Here is a 20,838-nt window from a genome sequence, read left to right as displayed (position 1 = left end):
TCTGAGATAGAAAGTAGCTAGATTTAGTATTCTTGAATGTGGAAGTGTATCCATTTCTCAATTGCCTGAAAAGCTTCCAAACAGCTACAGACAGTTTCTAACCTTGGTCCAGGCCTGTTTAAAAAAAAAAAAATAGATCTGAAAGTTCTATGGAGAACCAAGGATTTGTTCTATTTTTTCACACTAAGGTGTTTAAAGGGAGAGCATGTTTGCTGCCAGAGAGAGAAAAAGAGATGAGAACAATTCTAGAGCTAATTCAGGGTCAGGTATGCAGCTGAGATAGAGGCGAGGTCAGGGTAATACACATCATGAAGAAAACCTTGTGGGGGAAAAAATGTCTCTTCATAATTATACGAGGATCCGTGTTAATCCTTTTGATTTCTCTAATACAATGACAGGAGAGCGATCGCTGAGATCCTTAGCAAAGACACCACTCGTCAAATACTTGTGGGGATTATTTGTTAGAATTCGGTCAGTCAGTGAGAAGTTTTGCTGGATTTTGTATTAACCCGTGTGGGTTATGCAATCGGTTGATTCAGGTTAAAGTCAAGACAAATATTCTTAAAATGGTCTGAGGCCAGAAGAAGCCGATCTAAGTTAAAATCCCCTAAAACCACAAATTCAGATGAAAGAAAAGGTTTTAAATACTCAAATAGTACCAACATGGTGTCCTTTGTTGGGCAAATCAGCTGTCAATGTTAACTTCATAAATCCAACCTCACTCTGAATTGACATTCACATACTGCCTGGGTAAGAAAAGTTAGAGGATTTACTTTCAACATTATTTAGGTCATCTACACAAATGAGTATGGATGCTGAGCAATGTCTAAATGTGTTCAGCTGAAACATACACAGCTTGTTTCCAAATCTAAGCACGGTACATAGAGGTAGGCATTTGGATGGTAAACTTGTTCTCACTGAAGTGCATTACCCCTCATTTACCAGTAGGTGTCTCTGTTTAACTTGGACTGTGGCTTCACATTTTATTTCAATATACCCCTTTATTTAAGTTGATGGCATGACGTTGATTCAAACATTTTACTATCAACATTGAAACAAGGTCAAATAAATCTGTCGAATCAAATATAAAAATCAAACATGAAATTTTCTATGCAATTTCAACATATACATAGTTCTGATGATTATATTGAAATTAGATTGATGTAACATGTAACAACCTGTAAGTCAGGATAAGTTGAAGTTTACCCTAATTTCCATTTTTACAAGGCAGGTTGAAATGAGACAAACAGCACTGGTTGATTACTTTTTTTCAAATCTAATCTATTTTCCATGTTGATTCCACATCACAATACGTTGACAAATTACATTGAAATAATGTTGATTCAACAAGTGTGTGCACAGTGGTTAGTGTTTTTTTTCTCAGAATCGTAGTTAGCCTATGGCCTAATCTTCTACAGGGGTGTACATTGTGAGCTGCATTGTAACTAAAGATACGATGCCAAGAGTCTTTAGTGGTTAAACACTATTAGTAAACCCCTTGTTTGCCCAAAACCTGCTGAATAGATCTGGATGAGGCTGAAGACCATATAATTAGAATGAATAGAACGGATGTCCTCATTCATGTTAATTACGCCATTATGAGTGGACTGGGCGCCATTTTGAGGGTCCCCAAAACAGTAAAGCACAAAGCGTCCTCAACTGACATTCCAAAAAATATATTCCATTCTCATTCTATTTCTATGGGCGGAACACAGACAGGGTAAAGGAGACGAGAGTGAGACAGAGGACAGAGGGTGCAGGTATATGGTCAGTGGTCATCAGGGAACATGAACTCACCTCTACAAGGTGGTTGTCAGGACCGTATAGGTCTTTGTCCAGCTCAATCACCAGGCTCTTGAAGAACGAGGAGAATTTCCTCTTCAGCTTCCCAGGCTATGAAATAAAGAGAGGTGGTTAGTTAGTTTAACGTGGACAGAACATTTGGGCTGGTATGAACATTTGAAGAGTGTAACACAGGACACACACACACACACACATTTACATTGTAGATAGGGTTTCCCCACTTTGCAAAGCAGTTTGTTGTAGTCTGAAATATGCATACTTTCTTTATGAAACAGGATTTCTCACCACTATTTTAAAGTGGCTAATGCCTGAGAATGCTAGTCCCGGATGTTGCTTATTGCATTCAGCCAATCAAGCTGCAGCAGTCTGTTTACTAACCCTGGCTGAACGCGGGGCGCAACATCAGGAAGTAACATTGTCCACTCTAGCATGGTGTTTCATAAAGAAAGTATGCATATCCCCCCCGTCTTCTAAGAAATAAATGGATTCCTTTGTAGCCTGAATATAGAATGTTTTATGTACAAACCGGTCCACAGGGGATACAAGTGTATAACCGGCTGCATGCATTCCCTTTGGACGGTAAGATGAAACAACTCAATAGCGCCATCTGCTGGGCTAGGCCCTGGTTTGTTTCCTGGTTACTGAACATCTGTCTCCAGGAGTGATTCCAACTAGACCCCTATGCACTACTGTTGAACACCTGCCTTAGATGACTTGATATACTGTTGTCATTGACTATAGCAATTTCTAGGACAACAAAGCAGTGATATCATTAAATTTACTGTAGGCCCTAGGGCAAGGGGATGACCAAAGACGTAGAAGGGACCACATACAATGTGAAAACAGGATATTCTCAGAGTCCACTTCCTTAAAAGTGGGCTGAAAATATTTGTGGGCTCAGAAACCTCAAATAGTTCAAACCACTGTGAAATGACAGCCTTGACGCAAAACTGATGAGAGAATTAGAGTTGAGACACCATTTGAAGTCGATCTTACTCTGTGAAAGAAATCTATGGTCATCTTGCTTTTCATGTTGCAGAAATAATCTGTGCAAACGTTTAGCGAAACATTTATCATTCCTCAGAAGGCCTAACAAAACAAACAAATCTTGTTGCTGACTGAAGTGGGCCGACTGTGGAATTGTGGAGATATGTTAGAACTATACAAGACTGCCATACATGAGTGTGGGGCAATCACCCCACAAAGCAGCTCCTGGATCAAAGAGCTAGCAATATTCATACTTGGTTGAATGATTGAGACAAGGCCACAGATTTTTTTGAAGTTATTTCACCATAGTGAAAAATACATTTAACCCACCATGCTGCCACATTTCAAATATAGTCCCCCATAAAATAGCAGGTTAGTGGTTTTCATCATGGAGGCAGTTCTCCAGAGTGGTCACTACCTGGCAAAGCCACAAAGTGATAAAATCTGGGATTAAACTTAACCCTAACCACACTGCTAACCCTAATGCCTAACCTTAAATTAAGACCAAAAATCTTGTTTTCATTATTTTTTTACCAAATCACTCACTTCTGCCTCCATGACAAGACTCATCACAATAGACGTCAACCTGCCAGAAAATATGTACTGATTCAGTGGTGGGGATACAGCTCAAAAGAAACCGTGCATAATCGCTATCATACATAGAGGAGACTTCACAATGAGGGGGGGAAAAAAACTGTACTTTTCTAAACAAAATCAAACAAACCAAATCACAATGAATTGATCCAGTGATATTCCATCGTCCTACAGGAAGTAGAATACTCACATCATCCAGTAGCTTCCCCTCAACCCGCAGCTCCCATGATGCAATACTGCCATCCGAGTCGTCAGCGTCGGGCTTGGCAGGGTTGAAGGTGTTGGAGATGTAGAGCCTCAGTTTACGCTTTTGCTGTCGACACAAACACAAAGACACTGTTGGAACCAGTGGACATTTCTGGACACATCAGTCTTGGCCACTTTGGTACCAAAGAAAAATACAGAGATGTTTCATGTTCCGTTGTTCAAAGGGCATAGTATGTTCGTATAGGGAAAGGGAATACCTACATAGTCAGTTGCACAATTGAATGATTTCAACCGAAATGTCTCTTCTGTATTTAACCCCACCCCTCTGAACCAGAGAGGTGCAGGAGACTGCCTTAAATCAATGTCATCAGCGCCCAGGGAGCAGTTGTTGTTGTGGGGGTTAACTGCCTTGCTCAAGGGCAGAACGGCAGATTCTTCCACCTTGTCAGCTTGAGGATTCAAACCTTTGGGTTACTGGACCAACGCTCTTAACCGCTAGGCTACCTGCTGCTGCTCGTACAGTAAAGTATATTATAGTAGTGAGATACTTCAGGCCTATGATGCGTGTTACCTTCATGGGTCTCTTCAGGGCTTCCTGGATGTCCACCCGTTTACGCATGATGGTCTGGTCCAGTTTACGTTCGAAGGCCAGCAGGTCCATGTAAGCCTGTGACTCAGGGACCAGCTCACGGATCTGATCAGAGGAGAAATTAAAACGACCAACTCTTAGTGTCTCGGAAGCGATATACTCGATCATATTTAACACTGCCAGTGTATTGCTTTTTAAGAACAAGAATCCTAGTATCCAGTCAAATTGAACTGGGAAAAAAAAAAGATAGTGACAATAAGTCGTGGTATTGACTGAGTTTTGCGTTTTAAGCTTCATTAAAGGTAAGGCATTCTGCCATCAAAGCATGTCTGCACTGCAACAGTGACTGTATTCTCTCAAGCCACCATTTTCCACAAAAAACATTTTCGTCCTTCTGTTACAGGAGTGACGCACCTAATGAAGGTGACAGAGCGGGCAGTAGTGCCCACAGGAGCTGTGACTGCTCAACACCACTCACTAATTGGTGCACCAGTCCTGCCTTTAGTGGTGCTAAGTCTGCATTTGAAATGCAGCAGGCGCATCAGCGTGAACCCCACCCCTACCCAACCTGCCCCTACCCTCCTTGACACATTACCATACTCATCCCCAGATGGGAGTCCGCACTCTGCCAAGGCTACTTACCAAACTGGGCACAGACTCCCAGATTCTCCCACTGCATTACCCCTCTCCATCCTTCTAATCTGTCTGTCTCTCCCTTCATTGTTCCCTCGATCATCTCATCTCATTCCTTCTTTATCTGCATCTGTCTGTCAACAAGTTGAGGTGTAGTGCAGACAGAATGCAGTGCGGGACATTCCCTGTCCCTGAGCCATGCAGCCATCTCCATCCTCTGTCTGGCTTGTGTTACGATAAGACCCACAGACTACAGAGACACTCATAGGAGAGACTGGGATCAGTATGGGGCTCCAGTCCAGTGCCACCAGCAGCAGCCTCTACAAAATCAATGCCCAGGCTGGGCAGGGCTGAGACGGGGCAGGGGGGGCATGAAGGGGAGAGCGGAGATTGTGGCGCAGGCAGGCAGAGGACAGTGGCTAGACGTGGGTTTGATTAGCCCTGACGCGGACCACACACTAGACCCACCCTCACCTGTGCCTCCTCAATTGGCTCCTCTAAACCCAAAAGGTTGTTTTATACTGGCTCTGTTTCCTACCAGTCTATTGATTATTCCATTTGAAAATAAGAGGAATCATTACAACAACGGTACCCACCGCCAAGCCTGCGCCAAGCCTCTGATCACCCGAGCATCTCTTTACGCTCCATTTGCAATAACACATAATCATCTGCGCCTCCAAGCCCCTAGATCAAAAACTGACACATGTTCTATTCAACAGAGAATGGATAACAACACGCAAACACTCGAGTTAATGGGAGAAAAATACAAATATACGCAATCTCACCCTCTGTGGGAGAATCTTGTCTGCCATTTTCCTTCTCTTGGCGCTACAGAGAGGGAGAGAAATACAGAGAGAAAATGGAAAAAGAGAGCATGTTACTATGGTGACTGATAGCGTAGCACCCAGGCCATCTGCTAAAATGCTGGGCCACATCCAGCACCCCAGTGTCCCAGCTGTGTGTGTGTGTGTGTAAGCAATGCGGATGTATGTGTTTTTGGGGGATCCAGCAGAGGCAGGACTATGGTATACCACCTGGAGAGCAGGGACCAGTGACACATCTAATACCTCATGCACACACCACACCTCATGCTGTACCATCCAATGAACAGTATAGCCTTCTCTTTATTAATGCTGTATGTTGTTTGTGAATGTTGTCTCCTACGCCAACTGTGGCCATCTCCAGATCCAAATATGTTATGTGACCCCCAATAACAATGCTTCTGAATCCAACTTTCTTCTTTCCGATGAGGAGAAAAGTACAGTCGCCCATAACCCTTGTGATCTTATGTGAAGTTAACGTGACAACATGTAAAAACACGTGATACCATAAAACCACACGTGGCAACATTTGAACGAGACAAAAATCTCCAGGGGACCATGACACCATCCCAAGAATGTCATTGCCCTTTTGGGAAAACCACAGGATGTGGACAATCACATGATTGCACATGTGGACAATCACACGATTTCACATTTCCACATGTGTTGCTTGTGAAATCTGGTGATCTGGTGACATAACCCAACGGTTGGGAAAGTTATAGTCTGAGGATATGGGAGTACTGTCAAACTGCACTGCTATTTTAGTCATCAGTTATTCTGACTAGTCTGTTATCATTCATTTCATTTACTTTATTTCAGCATTTTCAGTTTTTTTTGTACAGTTGTTGACAGGGACATGGTGGAGTAGCAGAAAGATTGGAATGCCGAGTTCAAATCCCAGGTTTGTCTTTGTTATTTCACCAAGTCGGCCAGTTGAGAACAAGTTCTCATTTACAACTGCGACCTGGCCAAGATAAAGCAAAGCAGTGCGACAAACACAGAGTTACACGTAAACAAACGTACAGTCGATAACACAATAGAAAAATCTATGTACAGTGTGTGCAAATGTAGAAGAGTAGGGAGGGTAAGGCAATAAATAGGCCACAGAGGTGAAATAATTTCAATTCAGCATTAGGTGAGGACATGTTGAATTATAATTACTGTATAAATAAACACACACAATTTCAACGTGTGTCAAATATTTCAGTTGAAAACAGTATGTTAAATGCACTGTGTGTACCATAACGACATGTTTTTAGGGCATTTTACCTGTGAAATCTCATGTGGAAAAAAAATCACCTTTCGGTAGCATACTTGTCATTCTTTGGGTATGAAAAAATATTGAAAATATAATAAATATTTGAATTTATTGTCTAGGACATAATTTGGGTTACAACACCTGATGGATTACTTACCATTGGTCCCAGCTAATGCAAATGAGGTGTGCTGGTATGGTTAAGATGCCAAACCTTTCTAGTTGGGTTCTGCAGCTGCAGTCTGTGCCTCCTCAGCGACTCTTGGCTTACATATATATGTTTTTGTTATGAATCGGTTATTGCCGGAAAAGTGGTGCATTGTTAATATTGGGCCCAGATACTGATTTGAGAGAACAAGTTTGAAATAGTGTCATAGGTTTGTGCTCTCTCAAGCTTCCTCAGTACGTATGGTTGGGGTCCAAGGGATGTCATTTTGGAAGCCCTGTGTTAAGTAAACCATAGGACGGAGACAGACATATATGCTTGGGACAGATACAGTTGAAGTCGGAAGTTTATATATACCTTACCCAAATACATTGAAACTCAGTTTCACAATTCCTGACATTTAATCCTAGTAAAAATCCCCTAAGGTTAGTTAGGATCATCACTTTATTTTAAGAATGTGAAATGTCAGAATAATAGTAGAGTGATTTATTTCAGCTTTTATTTCTTTCATCACATTCCCAGTGAGTTTACATACACTCAATAAGTATTTGGTAGCATTGCCTTTAAATTGTTTAACTTGGGTCAAACGTTTTGGGTAGCCTTCCACAAGCTTCCCACAATAAGTTGGGTGAATTTTGGCCCATTCCTCCTGACAGAGCTGGTGTAACTGAGTACGGTTTGTAGGCCTCCTTACTCGCACATGCTTTTTCAGTTCTGCCCACATATTTTCTATGGGATTGAGGTCAGGGCTTTGTGATGGCCACTCCAATACATTGACTTTGTTGTCCTTAAGCCATTTTGCCACAACTTTGGAAGTATGCTTGGGGTCATTGTCCACTTGGAAGACCCATTTGCAACCAAGCTTTAACTTCCTGACTAATTTCTTGATGTTGCTTCAATATATCCACATAATTTTCCTATCTCATGCTGCCATCTATTTTGTGAAGTGCACCAGTCCCTCCTGCAGCAAAGCACCTCCACAACATGATGCTGCCACCCCCGTGCTTCACGGTTGGGATGGTGTTCTTCGGCTTGCAAGCATCCCCCTTTTTCCTCCAAACTCAACAATGGTCATTATGGCCAAACAGTTCTATTTTTGTTTCATCAGACCAGAGGACATTTCTCCAAAAAGTACAATCTTTGTCCCCATGTGCAGTTGCAAACCATAGTCTGGCTTTTTTATGGCGGTTTTGGAGCAGTGGCTTCTTCCTTGCTGAGCAGCCTTTCAGGTTATGTTGATATAGGACTCATTTTACTGTGGATATAGATACTGTTGTACCCGTTTCCTCCAGCATCTTCACAAGGTCCTTTGCTGTTGTACTGGGATTGATTTGCACTTTTCACACCAAAGTACATTAATCTCTAGGAGACAGAACGCGTCTCCTTCCTGAGTGGTATGAAGGCTGAGTGGTCCCATGGTGTTTATATTACATACTATTGTTTGTACAGATGAACGTGGTACCTTCAGGCATTTGGAAATTGCTTCCAAGGATGAACCAGACTTGTGGAGGTCTACAATTTGTTTGCTGAGGTCTTGGCTGATTTCTTTTGATTTTCCCATGATGTCAAGCAGAGGCACCGAGTTAGAAGGTAGGCCTTGAAATACATCCACAAGTACACCTCCAATTGACTCAAATGATGTCAATTAGCCTATCAGAAGCTTCTGACGCCATGACATCATTTAGTGTATGTAAACGTCTGACCCACTGGAATTGTGATTATGAATTATAAGTGAAACAATCTGTCTGTAAACAATTGTTGGAAAAATGACTTGTGTCATGCACAAAGTAGATGTCCTAACTGACTTGACAAAACTATAGTTTGTTAACAAGAAATGTGTGGATTGGTCGAAAAGCAAGTTCATGACTCCAACCTAAGTGTATGTAAACTTCCGACTTCAACTGTATAGTATGAGGATATGTGAGTAATGTTAAACTGTATTAGACATTGGCACACCAGCAGAGACCTCAGACTCACTCAGAAGTCTTTTAACAGGGCAGGGCAAAATAATTAGTGTAAGTTAACAGGCCAAATGCTGAAACGCATTAGAGCAACATCGAGGGCTGGCCTGGTTACATTTCAAAGGGATCTGAGAGGGTCATAAACTGGGAATCACAGCCCTCTAGAGATTGAAACATCGCATCTTACCAAAACAGAAAAAACATAGTTGATTAAAGAGGTGTTAAGGCATCCTTTGGTATAGCTGACATTCCTAAAAGAGACACTTGCAGCATAATTTGTTCCCATCATGCCATGCTTCAGTCTACAGCATGCATCTTCACATTCGGGAGGTACCCTAATGAACACCTGGTAAAGCTGTCCTCATGGGGAGACAAACATAGGGGTTTGTTTGGGGTAACATTTGGGGGTGGGTTGACCGATCCTACACTCGGAAGTGCTGGGGTTGGGGGTCAGGGGAGAGGGCAGGGCGGCGAGTAAAAACGTGTCAAAAAAAACGGACATGCAGCAGAATAAACTCCTACTTTGATCCGAGGGTTGGATCTGATTGGGCATCTCTCATGTCCATCTGCCTCGCTGGCATCTCATTGGCTCCAGGGAATCCCACTGGCTTCCTAAAGGTTGATGTGATTTGAAGGTTGTCCGATTAAAAGAGGTTGGTTGGTGGGACAACACACTAGTGGCAGCAAGCAGGATGTCTGTACTGAAGGACAAACTCGTGGTTGTGTGTACATCTGGGTAGGTGAGGGTGCGTTAGTATCGGTGCAAGTGTGGAGGTAGTATGTACAGGCATCAGTGTGGGGTGCATTTGTGTGCATGCACACACAAAGTGAGAGGAGGACATAGTGGATCCTGGTGATCAGTAGATCTGGGGGCCTCGTTTGACACTTGTCTAGCAGGGAAAGGTTCTCATTGGACAGTGGGGAATCATGCTTCACTCACTTCAGTGTTTAGATGGCACACTAACAACAAGCAGACACATTGGTAATGAACACACTGGGACTAAGGCACAGACTAGCACACCGTGGAACAGGGAGTGACAGAGAAGCAAAAACACCCCATCTAGTCCTACTAGGATCCAGGTCGAATTGATAAAAGTAGTGCGTGGGCTTACTGGGCATATCTGAATGCTTCAATGAAGGCCTATAGTCTTTGTGGGTTTTCTATGTGCAAGGTATAGCTGCACCTGAAGCTTTTTCACAAATTATAGGGCTGTCCTATAATTCTCAGCCCAAAGCATCCTTCCTATTGTCTACAATGCAAAAAGTACCAAATTAAATCTGATCTTTGACTCGACTGCAATTACATAAAACTATTTCTAGCATCCTTGTAAATTGAAATTTGAATATGCCCTATTTTTAGAAGCATGGCAGATTTGTATGGGTAGAAAAGTGCTGGCTCGACAGGACGAGCTCAGGTGCATCTAGCCAATAGCCATACGGTTTCAATGACACTGCAAACACAGGTGGCTGTGCTTGTGCTGGGCTGTTGGCTGGGGAGGGGGCTGTCAGCTGCCAGAGGACAAGCATATGCTTTGCCAGAGAAAGTGTCACCTACTGGGTCACCCTGGGACATCGATCGGGCAGGCCCTCAACGGGAGGGAGCCGTGGGGGTAGGGGTGGAGGGCCGACATAGGACAACAATTTTCCTGGCCCTTGTTTGACAAGGCTGCTTAATTGTGAGTGGATCAATTGCACTGCGGATACAGAGAGGGAGAATATTGATCTCCTCTCTAATAACTACACCTGGCTCTATCACCTCCCTGAGGAATTACTCAGGGCCGGTGGTGTACATGTGAAGCCCAACACAATGTGGGTGTGGTTCTGAGGAACTGTTTTTGTGACTGTCAAGTATTTTTAGAAGCCAGTTCATGGGACAGACTGATTTGTTTTGGCAGAGATTGTATATCTCATAACCCAGGTTAGCTCTTATTCTGAGGAGTGGAGGTGGTTTCCACAATATGCTGACCATGATAGCTAACAGACCACAAAACAGAGGTCATAAATGTGGCTAAACCTAAATCGCCAAGTGTAGATAAGGGGTGAACAGTGTCAGAGAGTCGTGGATAGGTTGCAATACTAAAGCAAGCAGTAGGGGGAGCACATTAGAGAGGGAGCACTCACAGCACAATGCAGGAGTGAGAAACACTCGGTCTGATAGATGCAGATAGTGAATTGAAGTTATTACACACAGAAAGATGACCAGAGGCAGGCATGGAGTAGAGAGGGCTAGGTTGCAGAGGTGAGAGGAGACGGCGGTTGGATCTTGGATGAATCCTGGCCGTGTGACTTACTTTCTGGCCCGGTTCTGTACGTTCTGCTGCTGCTGGTTCTGCTGAGAGGGGGCAGGTCTCTTGCGGCTGGGCTCCATGACCGGGGTGGGCAGGCCGGGCCGCACCGTAGGGCTCCCACTGTACGGGGGGCCGGGGGGGCCCATGGGGGCACCCTGGTGGGGCATCCTAGCTCCAGATGGCATTCCAGGACGCTAGAGATGACAGGAGACACGGTATTAGTTACTGCACATTTCAAATACACAGAAGTAGGGCTGGGCGGTATACCGTATTTTACTATATACACCGGGATTGATGCTCAGGCCGGTTTGGGTTTTTATTTTACCTTCTATTACGGTATTTCAATGTTTGGTTTGTTAAATGTGATACGTAACTCCAGCGAGTTTAATGTCCGTTTTTAATAGTTTACTCTGTTTGCTACTTGAGCGGTCTTTCTCCCTCTCCTCTTGCTGGAAGCCGCGTTCCACATCAAGCCTGCCCCGTCAAATCAAGGAGAGAGCAGCTGCTCGACCACGGAGTCACAAGCACTTTCTTGCCGTTCACTCTGCAGTCTGCATGGTCAGATAGACGCAGAAAGATGGCTGTGACAACGATGCTGCTTTCTATAAGCGTTCTATAAAACACTATTCGTTTGTGTATCTTACTGTGTGAAAACTACTGTCTGCTAGTTTGTCTTTAGCAAGTTCTATTAGCCACTCATGCTAATCTCTAGTTAGTACATTTAGCAAACTAGCTAGTCAGCTAAGAGTCAGAGCAAATGTAGCTAGCTAATACAGCCTGGTCACAGATAGAACAATAAACTAGATGTTTCACAGGATGTATAAATCTGAAGCTTCTGGTTGGCGATGAGAGGAAGCCCAGTTTTTTTATTTTTTTATTTCACCTTTATTTAACCAGGTAGGCAAGTTGAGAACAAGTTCTCATTTACAATTGCAACCTGGCCAAGATAAAGCAAAGCAGTTCGACACATACAACGACACAGAGTTACACATAGAGTAAAACAAACATACAGTCAATAATACAGTATAAACAAGTCTATATACGATGTGAGCAAATGAGGTGAGAAGGGAGGTAAAGGCAAAAAAAGGCCATGGTGGCAAAGTAAATACAATATAGCAAGTAAAACACTGGAATGGTAGATTTGCAATGGAAGAATGTGCAAAGTAGAAATAAAAATAATGGGGTGCAAAGGAGCAAAATAAATAAATAAATTAAATACAGTAGGGAAAGAGGTAGTTGTTTGGGCTAAATTATAGGTGGGCTATGTACAGGTGCAGTAATCTGTGAGCTGCTCTGACAGTTGGTGCTTAAAGCTAGTTGCGGCAGTGGGAGAAGATTAGGATTTTGGCCGACATTCTGCAAATTTTATCATCAATTAAACATTTGATCTCAATACATTACTGTTCCCAAAACAATAATTTGTTACAAACAGAGTGGACTTGTTTAGCAGACTTTACCCTTTGCCAAAGTTTCAAAACAATTTTATTATTTACAATGAGTGCAAGGACGAATTGAATTATTGCACATGCACACGTCACAGAAATATGCAAATACATGCGAGCTCGTGCTTGGCTCTGCCCACCTCCTTGCTTGTTCTACCAACTATGGTTAATTTGCTCCCATTGGAAACAACAGGCTGTGGTCTATCTTGGGTTAGTTAGAAAAAATATGTTGCATGTTACCAGTGCTGGTGTAGTCCTAGATACCAGTGCTGGTGTAGTCCTAGATACCAGTGCTGGTGTAGCCCTTGGTTGTGCAACAGTATCTTCTAAATCGGATAAGAATAGGCGAAGCATTAATATGTTAGTTAGCTAGCTACTTGAGGTAAGAAAACATGTAATGTAACATCTATTACGTTCCTCTGAAAACACTGAACACACTTTGGTTCCTACCCTGTCAATTCCTCCCTGGCTTATTCATTCATTGTCATGTAAACAACAATGTATTCAATGTGCTCCCCGCTATATTCCAACGATGGAAAAAAATAATTATTAATCTAACTCTTTGATTTCAACAGTTCACCAATTAACTATGCCTAGACGTTTTGCACATATCATGCAGCTCTGCTTGGAACAGTGTGGAAATTATAACTAAAGTGCAGGAAATTTGTTTTTATTTCAAGTTGGATTGAACCGTATAAAATCATCCGAATGGAGAAATCCCCATTGAAATCACTTTTAATGTGGTGCCACCCTAGAGTCATGAACTACTCAAAGCATATTTAGAATGTGAAAAATATTGTGATATGATATTTTGGTCATATTTCCCAACCCTACACAGACGTCATGGTTTGGTATGTAGTATACACTCATATGACTGGTCTGTATCAGGAGTGTTAAGCCAGGACTGGAACTAAATCATGCACATACCAATGCCTTCCAGGACCGGGAACCCCTGGTTTATGTCCTAGCCCAGGTGTAATTTACTCCAGTGAATCCATTAATAAAACATTGAATGAATGAAAACAAGTCGCATAGGAATCATTACACATGAATACTTTCTCACTCATTTATGTATCTCTTATTCTTGCTGATAGCAAGATCACTCAAAACACACCCTGAAGAATGGGCTAACAGTGACCGCATGCATGCACACACACACACTCCAAGTGGCCAACAATCTAGCAGCGGCCTGCAACCCTGTGAAACTGAAGGGGGGGGGGCAACACCTGTGGCTGCCTGTCAGTCACTTTGTGTGTCTGTCCCATGGCAACAGCTGTTGTCCCAGGCTGTGTTTGATGCCGTAGCGAATTGCCTGGCTGGAGATGGAATCAAAATGGGGTCAAAAAACTGAATCCAAAGAGCTACCCAATGAGAGGAGAGAACCCTAAGAGCCACCCAATGAGAGGAGAGAACCCAAAGAGCCACCCAATGAGAGGAGAGAACCCAAAGAGCTACCCAATGAGAGGAGAGAACCCAAAGAGCTACCCAATGAGAGGAGAGAACCCAAAGAGCTACCCAATGAGAGGAGAGAACCCAAAGAGCTACCCAATGAGAGGAGAGAACCCAAAGAGCTACCCAATGAGAGGAGAGAACCCAAAGAGCTACCCAATGAGAGGAGAGAACCCAAAGAGCTACCCAATGAGAGGAGAGAACCCAAAGAGCTACCCAATGAGAGGAGAGAACCCAAAGAGCTACCCAATGAGAGGAGAGAACCCAAAGAGCTACCCAATGAGAGGAGAGAACCCAAAGAGCTACCCAATGTGAGGAGAGAACCCAAAGAGCTACCCAATGAGAGGAGAAAACCCTAAGAGCTACCCAATGAGAGGAGAAAAATCAATGAGCTACCTAATAGAGCCCCACAGTGGAGTTGTCACAATACCCATAAACTAGCAGTCAAACAGGGAAATGGTTCCAATAGTTTTTCCAACAGTAATTTTTCTCAGAGAATTTTAGAAACACTTAAAATAAGGGCTGTGTTTCGTGTAGGCTTACCCTGGCGTGACGTTTTGATAACCAAATCGCTATCGGACAAGGTGACTTTTATAAATATATTCGGTTCCATTTAGTCTCAGATCTGAAAAGTAGACATCATTCAAGACGACAAATCCCTGCGAGCTCCTGCACGTCATCTCTAGCTGACACCTTTGCTATCAGGTATTGTGTCAATTTAAAACTTGCACAAGGCAGTTCACAGAATTGTCAATTTAAAGAAACGTAGCCAATTTATTCATTACTAAATTTAGCTAACATTGCCTTGGTTCGGAAGTCTCATCCACATCATGGCATTTGTAGTTCTTTATGATAGCCACATTAGCAGCAAATTAAATTACATTTTTGGGGGGTAAATACAGGCAAATATATTGCTAAAAGTCACCTTGTCCTAGAGAAATGTACACGATTTTTAAAACGTCACACCAGGGTAAGTCTACACGAAACACAGCCCTTATTTGAAGTGTTTCTAAAATTCCCTATGGGGGGAAAAACAATTGGAACAATTTCCTTGTTTGACCGCTAGGTTTTATGGGTATTATGACTGATACTGTGGTACTCTATGAGAGGAGAGTTCCAGAGTCCTAGAACTCAATGTGCTACAAGCACAAAAGTAAATACAAAGAAACGTAGCTTTATCTCCATTTTGTTATGACATCAATGCTCCATGAGATTAGAAAGTCAATCATTAGTTTTTTTGGGGGGGAAACATTTCCTAATACGGCACTTTCCCTAAAAGCGTTGACATGCCATTGGAGAGTGGTAAAAATCAACAAAACCACAAAGGGAAAACACTAAGTACATAGTTTAAAGAGGACATTGTATGCCAATTCTAAAGACCAATTTTGATTTAACGTGTGGATAAAATTGTATAATGATCATTCCACAAGGGGATACTGTGTCACATTGGTTATTTTATGACCATTATTTGAGCGAGGCTAAAAGCCTATTCCTGTCTTGACTCCTGCGATAACCCCTTATTCATGGCAAACAATCACCTTTACAATTTAGTATCAAAGTGGCCTTGGTAGGAGAGTTTAAAAGCCTCCTAGGCTGCATCCCAAATGGCTTCCCGTTCCCTATAAATTAACTACTTTTAACCTTATTGGCCCTGGTCAAAAGTAGTGCATTATATAGGGAGAATGGTGCTATTTGGGGCACACCCAACTTTTTTCCATCAGTCAGGAAGTGGTTCTGCAGTATGGTTCCCTGGTGGCTGTGAAATGTGGCACCTCACAGAGTGGGAAATGGAGTGACAATAGCCCCACATTACTGACCACCTCCTCAGTTCTGCCGTGAACTCAGGGAGATTCTCATTTAGTCAAAAGACCGTAATCTCCTCGACTCCTCAGTCCCGTCTCCTCCACGACTCGGAAACCGATAAGTGGTTGAGGACAGTGTCTATTCTTTGTTAGGCAAACCCGGAAAAAAAAAGTGTCCCCCCCTCCTTGATATCCCCCTTTCGTAGAGGATAGTCATGTGTATCCTACCGGAGTCCTTTGTGGAAGAGTTTAGATATCTTGCCATACCCCCTTTGAATCATCTGTTGTTTTGTCAAGGGGAAAAGCATGCACACGTTTAAAAACGATACGCTACTTATCGTTTCATCTATAAAATGTCTGCCACATCTCTTTTTACCACTTTACACACACATTTTGGGATTCCTCCTCTGTAAAATAATTTGCCTGATGACGTGCTAGTGGACAGGGAGAGTCTAGTTTCATACGTTGCCACATTTCTGCTCCTCTCCTCCTCTCCTTGATTACCTTTGTTTTTCAAACGGAGGCGAGAAGAGGACGGAGGAGTTCGCAAAACCTGTAGAGAATCTCCCAATGACAGACAGAACACAGTAACAGGTGATACTGTTCTGCCAAATACAATCTCTGGGATGATCTTGCATCACCCATGTTTTAAGCTAGTGCTGTGACATTTTCCATTAGGGAGAAATGGTGTGGGTTTTCAAAATTGACACTAAAACTGTTGTGAAATCAAGATAAACCGAGTTGGGGAGTATTGGGAGCTAACATACTGTATGCACATCTACAAATCGCTTAAAAGCACACAAACCCAAACACTATTAATCATCAACAGCAATCCGTTTATTAACTCCATCTTATCTGCGCTAGTCATTTGGTTGAGTGACTGTGTGAAATAGGGCTGTGGGAGACGTTAGGTGCAGTTTGTGGCACTACTGTAACCTAAGGGGTCACCACTGTTTCCACTCTGGGGCTGCAGATGTCTCTGCCTGTCAGAGAGCTCACAGGGCAGTCAAACATATGGTGCTCTGGTAAAAAAGTAGTGCACTATATAGGGAATGTGGTGCCATTTGGGACGGAACCAGGCCCACGTGGGAAAACAGCCGCAGAAACAGCCATGTTACGACCAGCATAACATGAGGAACAAAATGGCAATAGGAAAAAGCCTTATATAGGATCTGTAAAATATATTCTATGCTTGTAGTACTCAAATAACACCAATAGCCACAACAATGCCACAGCCTCTGGCTTTACATTTCTTGAATCAATTGCAGCTAACATTGAGCACCCTCTTAACACAAGGTGATCCTTCGTTAAACCATCAATATGCGCTAAGATCCCCCGCACAGCTGATCTCAATTACAACCGCTATTGGCAACCATTTTACCGCTCCCATAGTGGATGTCGGTGTTAAAGGCCCAATGCAGCAGTTTTTATATCAATATCAAATAAGTACCTTACCGTAATAGATTCAGCTGTTGTACAATATCATATTAAACACAGGAAAAACAGAATTTTGACCGCCTTTAACTTTAAGTCCTGGTTGCTGCCAACATTTCTTAAAACTATTTAGACCTCTGGTGGGTATTATCTTTGGTAAATCTAATATTTGAGCTGGATAAGCACAGGCTTAACTATTTGACAACCATTCTGTACAAGTGAAATGACATATTTCCTCGTTTACTAGAGAGAATCTACTGTGGCAATATACTCTACACATTTTTATTAATGTGAAGCTTGTGTTGGTATGTTCAATGTATTTTTATATTTGATAACTTGTCTTAAAACATACAGTATGTGGTCTGCGGAGTGGCGCAGCGGTCTAAGGCACTGCATCGCGAGAGGCGTCACTAAAGATCCGGGTTTGATCCCAGGCTGTGTTCGAGCTGGCCGCGACCGAGAGACCCATGAGGCGGTGAACAATTGGCCCAGCGTCGTCCGGGTTAGGGGAGGGTTTGGCCGGCCCGGGATGTCCTTGTCCCATCGCGCTCTAGTGACTCCTTGTGGCGGGCCGGGCGCATGCACGCTGACTTTGGTCGCCAGTTGTACGGTGTTTCCTCCGACACATTGGTGCGGCTGGCTTCCAGGTTAAGCGAGCAGTGTGGCTTGGCAGGGTCGTGTTTCAGAGGACGTATGGCTCTCGACCTTCACCTCTCTCGGGCCCGCATGGGAGTTGCAGCGATGGGACAAGACTGTAACTACCAATTGGATATCATAGAAATACAGTATGGGAATTTCTTATCAAAAGGGGTAAATAAAGTATTCCTGAACTGTCTACATCTAAATCGGTAACTTAACCAAGCCAATCATGATTGAGTTAATATAATCTGTTTTCATTCAATTATAGTCAAATCAAGGTATGACAAATTATATTCTAATGTGGCCCAAACAGACATCTATAATGCACTGTATTGTACTTTACTGTACTCCACAGTATAGTAGAGTATAGTTCAGTACAGGAAAGTAGAGATGTAGGGCAGCCCCCGAACTGACTCTTCTTATCAACTGTATGCAAGAATGTCCTGTGTTGTCTTAGGAATTCAACATTCTCTGTGTTGAACCCCCAATGTCACACCTCTGAGAAGCAGAGGTTCTGTCGTGGTTACATCACATACCTCTAATATCTGATTGGCAGTTAACTTTACAGTAATACTTTGTCAACAACTGATTTTTAATCAAAATGACTCGGATTCTTCTAAAAAGGGTCTCATCTTACATTCATTGTTCTTACTCTTATGTTCCTGACCTGCTGTGGTGAGATACGCTCTTTCCTTCTCTCTAACTCTCCCATGAGCTATGGGCCATGGCACAGGCCATGGTTTCTTTGTCTCTCTCTCATGCTTGGAATAATGCCTGATAATGCTTTGTAACTTCAGCTTAATCTCTTGTATGTGAATCCATTCATTTGACAAAGTAATTGTATATTGCTAATTATCTTTATGGAGTCAGATAAACCTTTTAATTGCTTAGTTTGCCTTGAAATACACCCACAGGTACACCTCCACTTGACTCAAATGATGTCAATTAGCCTATCAGAAGCTTCTAAAGCCATGACATTTTCTGGAATTTTCCAAGCTGTTTAAAGTCAAAGTCAACTTAGTATATGTAAACTCTGACCCACTGTCAGTGATTGTGATACAGTGAATTAGAAGTGAAATAATCTGTCTGTAAACAATAGTTGGAAAAATGACTTGTGTCATGCACTAGATGTCCTAACCGACTTGCCAAAACTATAGTTTGTTAACAAGAAATGTGTGGAGTGGTTGAAACACTTAGGTTGGAGTCATTAAAACTAGTTTATGTAAACTTCAGACTTCAACTGTATATATATATAATATACTGTATATACACATATCAAATCTTACTGCCCACTACAGAGTACAGTTCAGGACATTATAGTATAGTGCTGTACTATACTGGGTCTATATTCTTACAATAAATATTTTTGATTTATACCAGTCTTGGTATTTTCAATGTTCCTGAGAGGTCGATATTTCATTGGGGTCAGGAGTAGAGAACCTAGATGCAGCTGTCTGGAATCTAAATCGTTTGACACAGTAACAATGGAAGACCAACTGATCTGTTGGTTTATTCTTGTGTGTTTTTGGTTTTAACACACAGGTGCATGTTATCTCCCGTTAGAAGCGTTTTAAGAAGTCCAGCGGCAACATGCAGCTGTGCATTAAACTTCTGCCTGTTGGTTGCAATTGATCCCATTAAAATGGAGGCCAGCTAGTCTGTCAGTGAGTTGGAGAGAGGCTGTGGTGGAATGGAGTCCATGTCCTCTCCCAGTCACAGTCACACAGGTGCAGCTGTCACTGTGTTGGCTGCAGGCGGGCTGGGAGGGAGGAGAAGCAGCTGTGTCTCTGGGGCCTGGGCAGAGAGAAAGTGGCTCTAACTTTAACAGCCCTGTTGGGGTCTGGGTGCTGCTGGCTGGTCTCTTCCTTTGGTTACCTTGACAAGAAGACCCTGGCTCTTCTCTTCCCCCCCCTTCCTATCTCGCAGGAGGGTGGAGTGTTTCCCCTAGACTGGGCATGTGGCCAGACCCCACCGTGCTGTGTGGCCACCCAAGGTAGAGGGAAAGGGGACAACTAGTCAGTTGCACAACTGAATTCAGGGGACTGGGAGAGGATAGGGGAGAGACCTGATTGGAGGAGTGGTTATACTATAGTGGGCAAATAATGGGTTAACTGGGATGCTGTAAAGTATAGAAAAGGAATGATTGGCCGATTGGATGTGCCCTATTGGCTGATTGGATGTGCCCTATTGGCTGATTGGATGTGCCCTATTGGGTGGTCCTCCTCTGCAGTATTGTCTTCCCAAATCCTAACAAATCCATGCCAACAGCAGCCCCTATTGGATTTCTGTCCTCCACTCTTCCCCGTCTCTCACAACTCTGCCTGCCAGCCAGCAATTCAATCTGCCATGTTGTTGGATATCAGACTACCTTTGATGGCGTCTGTAGGAGGGTTGAAGGGGTTTGGAGAGGCCACAGTGTATTTAACTCACATGGGGCTAAAAATGTGATTGGAGAAGCTCTGTAATAGAAGATTCTAAGGGGCATGGCAAAGTTCATGATAGCAGTCACACACACACGCTCTGTACGTAGTCATACTATGACATTTGAAATGTCTATTCATTTCAAACTTTTGAGAGTAATGTATACTGTCAATTTTTGATTGTTTATTTAATTTTTGTTTATTATCTATTTCACTTGCTTTGGCAATGTAAACATTGTTTCCCATGCCAATAAAGCCACTTGAATTGAATTGACAATTAAAAGAGAGGGGGAGAGAGAGATAGAGACTCAGGGTCGCCCAGTGGCGCCCAACCCACAGGCCTCCAAG

General features: G+C 42.9%; 1 protein-coding gene across 12 annotated transcripts in view; it reads right to left on the bottom strand.

Moving 5' to 3' along the window:
- Nucleotides 1-20,838, bottom strand: part of LOC112215686 (SWI/SNF-related matrix-associated actin-dependent regulator of chromatin subfamily D member 3) — a 109,439-nt gene that overhangs the window by 11,174 nt on the left and 77,427 nt on the right. For 2 of the 12 annotated variants that reach the window (XM_024374938.2, XM_042299169.1), the window contains exons 2-7: nt 11,308-11,498; nt 9,539-9,628; nt 5,599-5,641; nt 4,163-4,285; nt 3,575-3,697; nt 1,798-1,893 (exon numbers count right to left, since the gene is read on the bottom strand). In XM_024374938.2, coding sequence (XP_024230706.1) covers nt 1,798-1,893; nt 3,575-3,697; nt 4,163-4,285; nt 5,599-5,641; nt 9,539-9,628; nt 11,308-11,498 — 666 coding nt within the window. Of the gene's footprint in view, nt 1-1,797; nt 1,894-3,574; nt 3,698-4,162; nt 4,286-5,598; nt 5,642-9,538; nt 9,629-11,307; nt 11,499-11,629; nt 11,651-11,713; nt 12,008-12,986; nt 13,116-20,838 lie in introns of those variants that run through there. The other 10 variants (XM_024374931.2, XM_024374934.2, XM_024374933.2 and 7 more) reach the window with 10 other exon arrangements.

This window comes from Oncorhynchus tshawytscha, linkage group LG16 (assembly GCF_018296145.1).
Source record: "Oncorhynchus tshawytscha isolate Ot180627B linkage group LG16, Otsh_v2.0, whole genome shotgun sequence".
Taxonomy (NCBI): Eukaryota; Metazoa; Chordata; class Actinopteri; order Salmoniformes; family Salmonidae; genus Oncorhynchus; species Oncorhynchus tshawytscha.
This window is presented reverse-complemented; position numbering and strand designations above follow the sequence as displayed.